Source organism: Phyllopteryx taeniolatus, chromosome 2 (assembly GCF_024500385.1).
Source record: "Phyllopteryx taeniolatus isolate TA_2022b chromosome 2, UOR_Ptae_1.2, whole genome shotgun sequence".
NCBI classification, from domain to species: Eukaryota; Metazoa; Chordata; class Actinopteri; order Syngnathiformes; family Syngnathidae; genus Phyllopteryx; species Phyllopteryx taeniolatus.
In genome coordinates, this window is record NC_084503.1 from 19,077,245 (window position 1) to 19,092,835 (window position 15,591).

The 15,591-nt window shown below is 42.0% G+C and overlaps 1 protein-coding gene across 3 annotated transcripts in view; it reads left to right on the top strand.

The window, feature by feature from the left end:
- ankrd11 (ankyrin repeat domain 11) overlaps positions 1-10,834 on the top strand; it is a 184,268-nt gene extending 173,434 nt beyond the window's left edge. For 2 of the 3 annotated variants that reach the window (XM_061764094.1, XM_061764103.1), the window contains 6 exons: positions 65-4,490; positions 4,575-7,230; positions 7,405-7,503; positions 7,689-7,832; positions 7,928-8,020; positions 9,301-10,834. In XM_061764094.1, the coding sequence (XP_061620078.1) occupies positions 65-4,490; positions 4,575-7,230; positions 7,405-7,503; positions 7,689-7,832; positions 7,928-8,020; positions 9,301-9,486 (7,604 nt within the window). In that variant the 3' untranslated portion in view covers positions 9,487-10,834. The remainder of the gene's footprint in view (positions 1-64; positions 4,491-4,574; positions 7,231-7,404; positions 7,504-7,688; positions 7,833-7,927; positions 8,021-9,300) is intronic. The other variant, XM_061764113.1, reaches the window with a different exon arrangement.
- Positions 10,835-15,591: the final 4,757 nt, after the last annotated feature.

A 15,591-nucleotide genomic window follows, 5' to 3' on the forward strand; every position in this document is an offset into this window, starting at 1 on the left:
TTTGATGAAGTGCGTTGAGATCCTTATTTGTCTTTCACCATTGCCTTTGTTTATCTGCGCACAGAATCTTCAGAAGAGGAGGACGCTCCCTCGTGCGCCCCATCTAGCTCTGTTGATGGCAATAACACAGACTCAGAGTTTGAGAAGGGCTTGAAATTAAAAGGGAAAACATTAGACCCTCCTAAATCTGCTGTCACACCCATCAAAGATGAATATGAATTTGACGAAGATGACGAGGAGGAGCGAGTCCCCCCTGTGGATGATAAGCACCTCTTGAAAAAAGAGTTCCGTAAGGACGCAGTCAGCAAGGCCAACAGCTTCATCTCCATACCCAAGATGGAGGTCAAAACCTATTCCAAAAGCAACTCGCTTACACCAAAGAAAGCCGTCAGGCGGATCATCTCTGACAGTAACAGTTCAGATGAGGATGACAGGACGCTGTGTTTCACACCAACACCTATGCCACGACAACAAACCCTACAAACAAATGCCAAGACAAGAGACTCTGGAAATCTGAGTTCCAAACAGCTAAAAGATAAAAATAAAGTCAAAAAGAAGAGGAAGAAGGAGAGCAAAAACAATGTTGGCAAAGAAGTCAGGTTTGGTAAAGTCAATGACAAATTCTGTACGTCTGATTCTGATTGTGGAGATATGGAGAGTGAAGACGATAAAGGGTCAAACAGCATAAAGGATTCTTCTCTGATTGTGAAAGAATCTCCTGGCTTCAATACGTCCTCCTCCTCACATGGAAACTTGAACTCTCAGAAACAAGCACCGTCATTAGCGGAACAACATCCAAAGCAGTGGAGGACTGATGGCTGGAAGACTGTGTCGTCTCCAACATGGTCAGATGTAAGTTCTTCATCTGATTCAGTAAGAACAAGACTGTCCAGTGAGTCTGACTACTCCTCTGCGGAGTCTAGTGTTGAGTCAATAAAACAAGTTAAGAGAAAAGGACAAGAGAGCAAAAAGAAGAATAACAATGTGCACAATAACACAATGGACAAGAAAAATTCCGACATCTACAAAAATGCCAATGCAGATTGTACAGCCTCAAAAACGGATGTAGATGGTAAAGTCCTCAAGAAGCATAAGGTGAAGCACAAGCACAAAAGCAAAGAAAAAGATAAGGCTCCTAGTCTTGTGCTTAATCAAGACATGAATGAAAAATTTGTAAAAAGCTATTCATTTGATTTTGATGATTCAAGACAAAAGTCTGTAATTGTGGAGTCGGAATCTCCAGCTGAAAGCAAGATCAAATTATCAAAACATGACAAAGACCATTCAAAAAAGGAAGAAAGGCTCTCAAAAAGCAAGTCGGAGGAAAAGGATTGGTCATCAGGCAAAGACTTGCATAGAACAGTGGAAAAGGAGAAAAATAAGAAGAAGGACTCCACCAAGGACAAAACAAATAAGGAAGAGCGAGAAAAGCCTATAAAATCGGACAAGGATCGAAATATCAAGGAAAAACCCAAAGAGGATAAACAGAAAAACCATAAGGAGGAGAAAAAGAAAAAGTCTAAGGAGAAGTCAAGAGCAGATAGAAAAAGTGAGCAGAAAGAGGAAAAGCATCTAAAGGTTGATAAGGAGAAAAACACCAAGGAGGAGAAATGTAAAAAAGACAAAGTTCTGAAGGAGTCGTCAGAGTATGAAAGCTATGATGTCAACAACCGTTTCCTCAACCTGGATGATACAAAGCTCAGTGCCTCAGATGACCATCATGACAGATGGGGCTCAGAGATGTCCTCAGACTCTTCCCTCTATGGAGATGACAGTTGGGATGCTCCTGTCAAAGAGTACAAGGAATACAAGGCCAATAATTCTGTTAAACTTATTGTTGAAACAGTAAAGGAAGAGACGAGAAGGAAAGAGAAAGTCAAAGACAAGAAGTCAGATCATAGTGAGAAAAGACCTGAGAAAGATGTCATATCAAAAAAGAAAGACAAAGAGTCTTCAGAAAAGACTAATGAAAAGAAAAAAGACTGGTCGGAGAAACAAAAAATAAACTCCAGTCACTTTGTTGAAAAAGATAAGAAGCGGAAAGAATCCACAGAAAGTGGTAAAGACAAGAAAGACAAAGATTCTCTAGACAACAGCCGAGATCGCAAAGACTCGTATGACTTCATGAAGGAGAGAAAAGACACAAAAGTCAAGCAAGAATCAATTAGAGAAGAATATGGCAATGACATGTTCTTGAAAGAAATTGAGGCTGTCAGTAAATCATGTGACATCCGCGAAAGAAATCATTCTGGTAAGGAGAAAGAAAAGAAGTTTGAGGGAATTGAAAAGCGAGAGAAAACAAAAGCTGAGAAGCACAAAGAGAAAATAAAAGAGAGAGCTGTGGATCAAGAGAAGGACAAGAGTGAGAAAATCTCATCAGAAAAAATTACCAAGGAAAAGGAAATTGATCGGATGACCAAAGACAAGAAGGAGGGCGTAAAAGACAAACACAAGGAGTCTCATGGCAAAGACAAAGATCGAAAGATGTCATCAGAACAGACCAAGGACAAGAAAGAAAAAGCCTCCCAAGACAGGCATACTGACAGAGAGAAGGATTTCTTGGAGGTGAAGAAAGAAGAAAGAAAGCCAGAGAAAATCAGAGAGAAAACATGGTACAAGATAGCTGACATTTTCACTGATGAAAGTGATGATGAGGATAGTTACAATGGCGTTGTTTCTCATGTTTCTGACTCTATCAGAAAAGACTCAACACCTGATCAAGATGATCTGGATCATTTTACATCTGACAAAGTAAGGAAAATGTCATCAGAGACTAAACATAATACTGAGAAGGCTAAAGACAAAGATTATAAAGAGAAGAAGAAAGAAAAGGCCACATTTGACACAGGTAAAGAGCGGAAGGGCTCCCTTGAGAAACACAACAAAGACAAGAAAGAATCTGTTGATGTCAAACATAAGGAAAGAAAAGACAGAATGTCAGTGGACTCAAACCAAGAGAAAAAAAATAAGCAGAAGTTCTTGGACAAAAGGGATACCAGTGAGGATAAAACAAAGAACAAATATAAAGACAAGATGGATAATCTGAAGGAAAGAAAACCATCAAAAGGCAGTGGTGAGAACGAAAAGTCCCTCCTAGAAAAATTGGAAGAAGAAGCTATGAATGACTACAAGGATGACTCTAATGACAAGAACAGTGATATTTCTTCAGACAGTTTCACTGACAGAGGTCATGAACCCATCCTCACAAATTACTATGACTCTATCAGCCTTGCAGATATGTCTGATGACAGGAGGGACTCTCTTTCTATATCCACACCCCAGGATAAGTTCAGAGAGAGAGAAAGGCATCGCCATTCCTCCTCCTCGTCTTCCAAGAAAAGCCATGACAAAGATAAAGAAAAGGTTAAGAAGGAGAAAGGAGACAAACGTGACAAAACTGAAGAAATCAGAGACGTGTATAGTCGCAGGGAGAGCTTACCTTTTGAGAAAGAGCCAATGCCTCTCGAGGCAGATCCTTACACTTTCCCATATAGCAGTAAAGGAGACGGTGAAGATGATTTTGATAAAACATTAGAATTTGAAAAAGAGATGTCCAAAAAGGATAAAGCACCTGCTGTCATCAGTGATAGAATGAAGGACAAAAAGAAAAAGGAAAAACATAAAGATAAAATAAAGGAGGAGAGGAACAAGCACATTGATTGCTTTGGTTCATCGAAGCACTCCAAAGAAGATATGAAGTCAGGATTAAAAGATAGCCCTCAGGTCACAATTCTGAAAGACCGATCAAAGGAAGAAAGCCCTAAATTTGATATTAAAAAAGACAGAAATCGGGATATTTTGGAAAAAGACAACAGATTAGATCACATAAAGTCAAAAACTAAAGATGAAAATGAAAAGCTTAATCAGTCCAAAGACACAGGACGGAAAGATAACCGTCCACGTGAAAAACTACTGGTGGATGGAGATTATCAAATTACTAGTTTTGGCCAGATGTTGAGTCTGAAAGATCAAGAAATTGAAGAGCGTCATAAAAGACATAAAGAAAGGATGAAACAGATGGAGAAGCTAAGACCCAAGACAGGAGACACTAAATTTAAGGACAAAGCCAAGTCCACTGAAGAAGTGAAGAAGAACCGTGGTGACCTCTCCTCTAAGAAATCAAGCAGCCTGGAGTCTGGTTTTAAAGAGAAGAAGCTGAAGGATGTCGGTCTACCAGCTCAAATGATGTCCCCCAGTAGGAAGTTCCAACCGCCTACAGACACTCACAACTCAAAAGACTGGCTGCCTGGCCATCAAATGAAAGAGAACCTCCCAGCTTCTCCCAGGTCAGAACATAACAGGCCGACTGGTATCCCCACACCAACATCTGTCATCTCCTGTCCCAGTTATGAGGAAGTAATGCAGACTCCACGGACTCCATCTTGTAGTGCTGAAGATTACCCCGATATTATGCTTGATGGGCTGGATTGCCAGAACTCGTCAGCAATGACTATGTCTATGAATGCGTGTTCACCATCCTTCTTTGAAAGGTATTTTGCGATTTTTTTATTTATATTTTTTTATCTGTTACCTTTTACTATTTTCTAATGTCCTGTCGTTCTGTTGTCTACCAGCAGGTACTCCCAAGGTTTTCAGGAAGGCACTTGCCCTACCCCGGCAAAGAACCTCCAGTTGCCACTGATCAGCCGTTCTGCTTCCTCTGATGTACGCAGGCCTCTAGAAGAAGAGTTCAAAATCGAGGCTGACAAGTTCCTTCGACAGCATAGTGATCCATTGGCTGAATTTGATGCTGCAGCTGCTTCACAAAGTCTAGATGAGAAATCTGTCTCTGTGGATAGACTAGAGATCGTGCCCTCGCCTTATTTCTCTCCAATTAGGTTGTTGTCACCTCGGCAGGAGGCAAATCATACAACACCAGATCTGGCAACACCAACACTCCCTTGCACAGAGAGTAATGAACATCTTTCTGATAGTATTTTCAATAGTTACTTGCCTAAGCCATCTACACCAGTTCACAGGCCAGATCCACAAGAGCCGTGCTTTGACATTGCTGCACCACCAACACCAGCTCCTGCAGCATTGCCTCCACTTGACATTGATGACATATCTGAACCTCACCACAGTGAGCCTAACCTGGTCCTCTCAGATCTGCCCTCTGTCATCGAGGAAAGGGATGAAGAAGAGGAAGAGGAAGGCGAAGACCTTGATTTAGATGAAAGAACAGATGATGATCATTGTGCTGTGGATGAGACACAGCAAACAGAGGAACCCTCTTCATTCTCCGCTCAAATTGAGGACCCTTTGAGAAAGAGCTGGCATGTTGAGTCACCAGATCGACAAGATCCAGAGGTCCCCCATTTCTCTACACCGCATCCCGAACCCAACCATGGAGAAAACTGTTATGATCACAGCATCAGTTGGAACCATGATGTGGAACTTAAATCTCCCCATCGGACATATGGGGAGATAGAAGCTGCGGTCTCTAAAATAACCAGTCCTTATTCTCATTCAGACAATGATCTGCAGCACTTGACTGGACACCCGTCTGTAACTCCTCCATATGCCACCTGGAATAGGTGGCACAAGGAAGAGGACCCTGAGGATTTTGATGAGCAAAAGGAGGCTGTGGCTGACATTCCTTCTCCAGAGAGACCTGAGACTGCTCTGGATGAGGAACCCAGTTATTTAAATACTTCCTCATCCTCCACAAGACTAGAGTCTTTTTTCCAGGATTGCAACAAATCTAATATTGAGATTACTCACCAGATAGACACAGAGACTGCATGTGTCGAGCCAGGCAGTAGGCAGAGCATACGTAACTTCTGCCCCACCACTGACGGACACCTGACTCCAGCTGTTGCCTCTGAGCCAGTTGTGCCCTGGGCAGATCCATTCTCTACTGATGCAGATGAGCTAGATGACCTGGGACCATTCTCCTTGCCTGAACTCCCTCTCCCAGAAAAGTCAGAAGAAGCTGAGCATCGAGACTCAGATTTTGCTGACCTTAACAAGACTGTCCAAGCTCACATTAGACATAGAACTACGGATGTTGATGACCCAGACTTAATGCAAGTAGACCATTCAGGTCTTGTGGAAACTACATGCTCTAGTGAAGAGCAAAGCCTAGGGGAACCCACTGGGCAAGACTTAATTGTACCATCATCTCATGACAACTTTCAGCAAGAGTTGGACCATGAGCCTCAGAGTGGTCCAGTCAGTAGCCCTCTGGCTTTTACACAGCAGAGCATCATGTTGGAGAGTAAAATGCCGTTTGGACCCACTGATGAGTCTGATCCCGATGTGTTGTATTCATCAGTGAAATCTGAGACCAGCCAGCTACATAACATCCAGATTCACCCCATACCTGAGTCTTTGCAATTACCACAAGACACTGTGTCAGTAGACAAGTCAGAGGTGAGACAGGAGGACAAATCTGAGCCCCTAACAGAATCTTTATCACCCGAACCTGTTCCTCACCTTCCAATGGCTGTTACCCCTCCCAGTTCACTGGAGCATTCAGACACTCAGGAGACAACACAAAAGCCAGTCCCAGTACCCCACAGCACAGTGTCCACAGATATTCCCAAAAAGGTAGATGAAATTCCTCAAAGGATGACACGCAACCGGGCCAAGAACAATCCTTCCGCTGCAGTTCCTTCTCCTAGCATAACTTCTTCAACAACTTCCCTGTCTGTGACCATTAGTCCGGTAGTGACCATTAATGCTATTCCTACGAGAACACCAACTCCCAGTTCAGTGTTGGCCTTTTCAACACTAAAGAAAGACAAAGACTCTTTGCTTACCATCTCATCGACTGCATCCAATTCAACTCTTACTCTATCTGTACCAAGTTCTTTGACCAGCTCGCCTACAGTGGTTCTGAGTAAAACAAGTAAAGGCCGTCCACTTCCAGTAGAGGAAGATGATTCTCAGACCCAGCACCCACGAAAAAGGAAGTTTCCACGTTCGACTGGGCAGCAGGTGCAAGTACAGCTTGTGAACACAGCCATGCAACAGACTCGGGAAATGATTCAACAGACGTTGGCTGTAGTTGTCAATGCCATAAAGTTGGATGACATTGAGCCTTACCACAGTGACCGTTCCAACCCCTATTTCGAGTATCTGCAGATTAGGAAGAAGATTGAGGAAAAGAGGAAAATATTGTGCTACATCACCCCACAGGCCCCACAGTGCTATGCGGAGTATGTGACCTACACTGGCTCATATCTGTTAGATGGAAAGCCCCTCAGCAAGCTTCATATCCCTGTGGTGAGTTAAGATAGATTTGTCTTAATGGTGACAGAATGCCGTAGTTTCTGTATCATTTGACAACACTTTCAAAAGTTTCAATGGGTATCTTATTGTGGATCTGTAAAAATGGCCTCTGCAGTTGAATGTGTATGTTTGTGCAGAGGATTTGAATGGTTTTTGCCGTTTTAACAGATTGCCCCACCACCATCATTGTCAGAGCCTCTGAAAGAGCTCTTCAGACAACAGGAGGCAGTGAGAGGAAAGCTCCGGTTGCAGCACAGCATAGAACGGGTAAGGAAACATATTAGCCACAATTTCCCGAATTGCTTTTTGTGTTTGTGTTCCCAGCATGCTTTGCACTAAGGCAGCCAAATATACACGAAAATCTTAGGTGGAAGGTCAAAGCCTGTACGAGACAGAAATGAAATTCTGATCCTTGAATTATTTTTTCTCAATCTCTTGCTTTATTTTCACAGGAGAAGCTCATTGTCTCATGTGAGCAGGAAGTGTTAAGAGTCCACTGCAGAGCTGCAAGGACAATAGCGAACCAGGCTGTGCCATTTAGTGCCTGCACCATGCTTTTGGACTCTGAAGTATACAATATGCCATCAGAAAGCCAGGTAAGAATTGTATTTTTATGTACAGGTGCCATGGAAGATGATGAATGATGATTTTGTTTTACTTAACCTTGCAATAACTTGGTATGTTTGCTCAGGGTGATGAGAACAAATCTGTGAGAGATCGCTTCAACGCACGACAGTTCATCTCCTGGATTCAGGATGTAGATGATAAATATGACCGTATGAAGGTAAAAATCTGGTGTTAGCTGTCAATGGTACCTTGACTTAGGAGTGCCCCAACTTACAAGTATTTCGAGTTAAGAGCTGCCGCGCAGCTGTTTATTTATTTTAGGGGAGGGACTTTAATGCATTGATCGCGATTAATTAATTACAAATGAATTTGTTTTTAAAAATGTATGCATTTCAACTGCATTTTGTGTTCCCAAAAACGCGCAACTTTTGTCAGTGCACAATTTCACAGTACACCCATTAAACTGACGCACGCGTCAGAGCTTGGCTACCAAAATGGAGGACATGGATCAAGCAGCGTTGCTAGGGCTGATGGGAGGCAGATTTCATTTAAGAAATAAAAAAAAAAAATGATGAAGCCTTGATAGGCGTGCAAATTGTGCAAAAAAAAATTTCTTACCACCGAAGCACTTCAATCCTCCGACATGTGGGCCAACTTTTCAACTGCCACACAGAAACCTTTTAAAGGGCATACTGTTCTAAAAAAAAATCCTAAAATGGCACTTTAACTTCAGGTCTGTTTGATTTTGGCCAGGGATATTTTCTATAGTTTTTATGTTTTGTATTGAAATGCACTTAAATGCATTTTTCCAGCGTTGACAATATTCCTGTAAGTATTGTTATACAGTTAAAATGTGATTTATCAAGATCGATTAATTACAAAGCCTCTAATTTGATTTAAAAATTTGATCAAGTCCCACCCCAATTTATTTATTTTTACTGTCTTGCAAACAAAGTTTGACATACAGTACGAGTGAGCTTAAGGCACTCCTGCTAGATGAGAAAGTACAGGTATCAATTCTGTTTATTGCCCCTCCCAGTTGAAGTTTACTGCAAAACTAAACATAAAACGAATAATTACACATTGTGTATGTATCCAAACCACATAACTTCGTTTACGAAAGTCTGCTAGCTGTCCCCTGGTGCCCAAGGTGCAGAAGGAGCTGCACAATGCCAACTGTATTGAAGCATGAAATCATGATGCAAAAACGGCTAAATTCTTTACATTCTATTTATTTTTTGTATCACTTTATGGTTTTATAAAGTACAATACTGTAGAATGCTAATTTTCTTATTAAAAGACACATTAGAAATTTTGGGGGATCGGCGGGGCAGGCATGGATTAATGGCATTTCCATTTATTTCGGTGGGGAAAGTTGATTTGAGATGTTTTTTAGGTACAAGCGTCGTCACGAAAAAAAGAACACGTAGCTCAAGGTTCCACGATTTTTGTCAGTTATTGCTGGTGTCGTTGACGCACACTTTCTCTCTCTTACAGACATGTCTATTGATGCGGCAACAGCACGAGGCAGCAGCCCTCAACGCGGTACAAAGGATGGAATGGCAGTTGAAGGTCCAAGAATTGGATCCTGCTGGACATAAGTCCCTATGTGTCAACGAAGTGCCATCCTTCTACGTTCCAATGGTCGATGTCAATGACGACTTTGTCCTTCTGCCAGCGTGACACCGCTTGGCTCTGTGATAGAGCTAACTTTGTCCGAATCCCTTCTTCTCAGAGAGAATTTGTTGAACAGAACAAATGGAAAGGGCTAGCAAATTTGAGAAGGGCCTTCAGACAGAAAAACATAGAAAAGATTCAGAGGAAGAGTGCAGATAAATAAATAAAAAACATGCTCTTGGTTCCCTTCCTTGAAGAAGGAAACTTCTTTTTACCGGGGGTAAAGAAAATACTCGCACTTTCATTCTCAAACATTTTTACTCCTTTTTTGATCAGAGCATAAAAAGCAGAAACCGTTTTTTGCTTTCCAGCACTGGCCCATGACTCCTTTGTGCTCATGCTGTGGTGAGACAAGGGGACAGAGATATATTTTCTGCATTCATTTTTTTGGGCTTTTCTTCACAAGACCCACCACTGGGGAGATGTGTCAAATAGGAGCTCTCCCAACAGCATGGTACTTGTGCCGATGGCAGGAAACTGAAAAGGATCCTCACCTATTGGCGCCAGGAGCACTTGTCAATGCTTCCACAGAGGATGTCAACATCCTGTGGATCTTGTGAGAATCCACTGCAAGATGACTACAAGTGACAGACCAGGAATCTAGAAGCGGAGGTGCTAACAGATTTGGGCTGCACACACTGTTAAAATTGCACCAGGTTTAACGCAACAATATGGACAGGCCTGCAACGGCTTGGAAGACGGCGGACGGTTACGTGTGTGTGTGTGTGTGTGTGTGTGCGTGCATGTGTACGGTGTGTGTGTGTGTGTGTGCGTGCGTGCGTGTGTGTGTGCGTGCGCGCGCGCACGCTCGCGGACAAGCCTAAGAGGAAAAAACTGTTGGTGCAGCCTCTCGGCCATGCATAACACACAACGAGGAGCGTGGTGGGTCCCTGTGGTCAGACCAGTGTGTTCACGACGACTCCGCATGCTCCGCAAACACATTGGAGCACCTTGGGCTGCAAAAGCACCACAGGACAACTAGAAGAAACAAACATAACGAATGTTGACATTCATATAGAGACGATGCAGAGAAATTGTGGTTTGTCAGGTGGGGGAAAATGTTGTTTTTGTCTATTTCTTTACTTGGGCATTTCATTGTTTCTGAGGAAGTGACTTGAAACACTACAGAGCCAATATTAGTTTAATGGGAAAAAAAGTGAAAAAAAAGTTGTATTCCGTAAATTATGTACAGTTTTTATATTCGTTAACCAATGTATTCTTGCTGCCTTCTAGATAATTTATTTTGCCACACATTACTGCACAGTTGTAAATAACCTATGTACTGTAATATCACTCAAGTAAGTGTAAAGAAAAGCATAAAAGAAATAAAAAGTATCTTTTTATGTACAGTTCACTTTTGGGCAGCACTTTCCCTCCCTCATATCTGTGGGCCAAATATGTACCCAATTCTGTCAGTATTGGAAACGCAAAGTTGTATAGTCCTACCTATAACTCTTACCTGGAATGACATCACCATAACTTACAAATGGCTGACAGACCCCACTTCTGGATTTAATAGGCCTCCAAAAAGGCCAACAAACACATTTCTACACATGTAGCAGAATAGAGGAGGACTTATTTAACAAAGAGGAATATTACTCATTGCTTTATTACACAGCTATATCGGCGAAATCTCAAACCAAGAAAATGCCTTTTCGGGTGAAAACTAATGTACTCATTGTTGGGCAAAGTCACATATTTATTGTTTGAATTAAAAGCATAAGCGATGTCAGTCATTAACAGAACCATTGCGGATATCCATCCATCCATCCATTTTCTGAGCCGCTTCTCCTCACTAGGGTCGCGGGCGTGCTGGAGCCTATCCCAGCTGTCATCGGGCAGGAGGCGGGGTACACCCTGAACTGGTTGCCAGCCAATCGCAGGGCACATAGAAACTAACAACCATTCGCACTCACAGTCATGCCTACGGGCAATTTAGAGTCTCCAATTAATGCATGTTTTCGGGATGTGGGAGGAAACCGGAGTGCCCGGAGAAAACCCACGCAGGCACGGGGAGAACATGCAAACTCCACACAGGCGGGGACGGGGATTGAACCCCGCACCTCAGAACTGTGAGGCTGACGCTCTAACCAGTCGGCCACCGTGCCGCCCATTGCGGATATGTTTGTTTTAAATTTATTTGACTCTACAAGTATTTTAATTTTTTTTTTTTAATTTGGCTCGAAATATTTTCTACTCATCCAATATCGTTGTCTAAAACCATCCAGCATCTTCTGTTCACACACGTCCAAATTGAGAGCGGATCTGGGGAGTTGAAAGGTTTCATTCCATGCTGACCTTTGAACTTTTACTGTCACTGTTGTTACTCATTACTGCTCAGCCTTACACGTTGTAATTCTTACCCACTGGATGGCGCCAGTGAGGTAGAACGCGAAGTACTTAATGACTGTACAGGATGTGGCCTTTCAAATTGGATACAGTATTTCTGTATCTGTACAATATTTACCACAACTCATTAGTCGATCAGATCCTCTTCTGAATCCAATACAATGAATTAAACTGATACAACTCACTCCAGTCAAAGAAGGTGTTGTCAATGTTATTTTTACAATTTGTTTACATCCTCTAAGCGCTATGCGATTACTTTCCAGAAAGCACCCAAATGGAATCACGCAGACACATGCTGAAATCGATATAGTCTTTGCTAAATGAATTGGCTTTTATTGTTCAAAATATGATTCTGTTCACGCTCACGCTCTATATACTCTCAAAGGCCTTCTACATACTGTCAGTCAATCAAGTCACTGAAGCATTTGGGTTGTGTAGTCGAGTGCTATTACACTGTGCAGACAAAGTGGCTAGAAGTATAGTTACACACCTCCAAGCTGGTCCACATCGACATTCATGTTTGGATTTTTAACCTCCCGCACTTAATGATATTCTTGGTTTGTGTTGGGTTCTTCCAAGCTAGGGTTGTGTTTTGGTAACATAATTATTTTGTCTTTGTATTTCTGTATAACATTGTTGTGTATCTCCTGGGTATTTTTGTTTCTAACAACAGTGGCATGTCAGTCATATTGCTTATCAAGCAGAATGTAAACCCGCTACTATATGTCCTGTCCACCGACACCTTCACTATTGTTTACAAGACGTCCTCTGTGTTTTACTTTCATCTGTCAGCCTTTGTTTTTACTCGTGTAATCAATCACTGATTTGAACGACAAAGGCTTGAAATGGTGATGGTTGCCACAGTCGCACACTGTGCAATTCATTGGAAACGTTTTCGCCGGTCCTTCCCCACGCCTCCTGCACATCGCTACACGGAGCAATAGACTCAATCAGGTTGATTTTCCAGTGTGACTAATCACCCATACCGAATGATTCCCGCATCCAGTGAGTGCACACACATCAGTCGTCAGATGCACAGTAGAGCACTTGGCCGTGGTGATGCAGATGCTAGCCTGACACCACCTCAGTCAGCAACATATTACCTCTACTCTCCTCACATTGACTCATAATTTACATTTGTTTTGGTTTTCTTACTGGATTTAGATAGTTATAATTTTTTTTCATTCAATAGTATCACGATTTCAAGCCTTTATTCTAGTTTTCTTTTGTCTATTTTTTTAATTCAAACCCAGACTGTAGCTGTTTCTTTATTCTTTTTTTAGAATGGACAATGAGAAATACAAAGCATGGAGAACTACTCTTTAAATGGTGAGAAATACCCTATTTATTATCTTTTTTTTTTTTTTTTTTTTTTTCCTGGCACCTGTGGTATTTTTTGGTTGAAGTTGGTCTCCGCTGTGTAAATTTTCCTCCTTGTAATGCGTGAAAGAGACATACTGTAAATAGTTGTGTAAATAAAACCTCCAAGGACGTTTTGCACCCTCTTCTTTGTACTAGTCTGAAAAGTTGGCGAATGTGGGCTTCTAACGGAACAGAGCAGAGTACGCTCGCCGCAGGTGGATCTGATGTAACAATGTAACTTTTTTTTTTTTATTTGTACAATGTAGTTTGTGTACATACTGTTGGAGCAGCTAAGGGGGCTGGGGAAATTTGAGGGCTTGTTGATGCTATCGTCAGTGCTGTAATAGAAAACCAGTACTTTCACCTTTTAGCTGTTTTTGATTTCTTGAGAAAACGAGAAAAAAAAGACGAGAACCTGAAATGAGGATGGGTGGGTATAAGACTAAAACTGAAAAATTCAAAATTGTTATTTTCTACAGTTGCATGTACAGAGAGCGCGAGAACTGCTGTTGTTCCTCAGAGATTATGTTCGGTAATAAAATTTTTAAATATTAAAACTATGGTCCTTTGTTTTGTGTTTGCCATGTGCAAGATTTTCCAGTCTTTAATCTTAAAGATGGATTTTAAACTGATGATATACATTGTCAACAGAAAAGTCCAAACTTTCTGATTGTCGACTAGCAACTCGTTTTGAAGTCAGTGCGAGTCATGTTCACTGGCCCATATGTTAAAAATAGCTGTTCTGACATAACTGCCAACTCTAGCGTTTGTGGTAATCTAATAGCCTCAAAGCGATCCACCAGCTAAGTCAGTGGCTAATTTTGTTTTGGTTTTTGTTTTTGCCTCAAGGGGACACGTCACGGCACGGTGGACGACTGGTTAGAGCGTCGGCCTCACAGTTCTGAGGAGGGTTCAATCCTCGGCCCCGCCTGTGTGGAGTTTGCATGTTCTCCCCGTGCCTGCGTGGGTTTTCTCCGGGCACTCCGCTTTCCTCCCACATCCCAAAAACATGCATTAATTGGAGACTCTAAATTGCCCGTAGGCATGACTGTGAGTGCGAATGGTTGTTTGTTTGTATGTGCCCTGCGATTGGCTGGCAACCAGTTCAGGGTGTACCCCGCCTCCTGCCCGATGACAGCTGGGATAGGCTCCAGCACGCCCGCGACCCTAGTGAGGATAAGCGGCTCAGACAATGGATGGATGGATGGGACACTGAAATCATCAGGAAATTGATAACTGATGATTGAATTAAACAAGTTAAATATTTCATTTCAAGTGTCTTATCTTCTTTGGGGCCAGTGCACATTAGGCTTGTCACTGGAAAGACTGCTTCATATTCATGTTCATCATCCGGCACTCATTATTTGGTTGTACAAAGTAAGAATGCCAACTTATGTTGGGAATCCCTTGATCACAAGTGAATAACAAGTGGCAACATCCACTTAACATCCATTCCTTTCACTACATGGAAACAAAAACAAGCTGTTTTCTCTGAGGGGGGGAGAAAAGTCAAGTGGATTCAATTTGGGTTACCTTATTTTAATAGCAGAAGCGCAGTTCTACACAACCACAATATTAATCCGTCCATCCATTTTCGAGACCACCTGTCCTCATTAGGTTCGCGAATGAGCTGGAGCCTATCCCAACTGACTTTGGACGTACACCCTGGACTGGTCGCCGGTCAATTACAGGGCATATATAGACAGGCAACCATTCACACCTATGGACAATAGAAGTAATACTCAACCAATGTCCGCATTTGGTCAAACAGGTTGAACCACTTCTGGTCCAGATGACTGGTAGAGTCTTATGGCAGTAGACTGGGATAAACCAACTGTAGGTATACATCACTCCCTCTTCTCAGCCTGTCTCTCTCTTGCGCGCTCTCTCTCTCTCTCTCTCTCTCGCTCTCTCTCTCTCTCTCTCTCTCTCTACATACGATGTAATATGTAATGAAACACGCACAAAGACAAGTTTGCTTTCTTAATTATTCTGCAAACACGGAAATTCCAACAGAGTGCTCATTTTGAAAAAGTCTGAAAAACAGTCTGCGTTCCAACCACATTTTCACAGGTTCTGGCAAAAACATTCACCTGTTGGTCGAATTGAAGGGTCAGTAAAAGGCTAAAACAGCAAAAGAATGATCATATGTACGAAATACTCAAAACTACTAATAGTAGAAGTTTTTAAATCCAAAACCAAGAGGTTTAAGACATCAAAAGGTTCACTTCTATCCATTTTTTTTTTATGTCAGACAGGCTCCATTTTGAAAAGATCAGGATTTTCTTGGTTTGGGTCAATACTGACGCAGAACATCTAAATGTGTGTAAGGAAATGAAGTGTATTTCAAGGTTAAGTGAAGGAGTCGAATCAGTATTTTTTATTTTTTTTTACCGACTC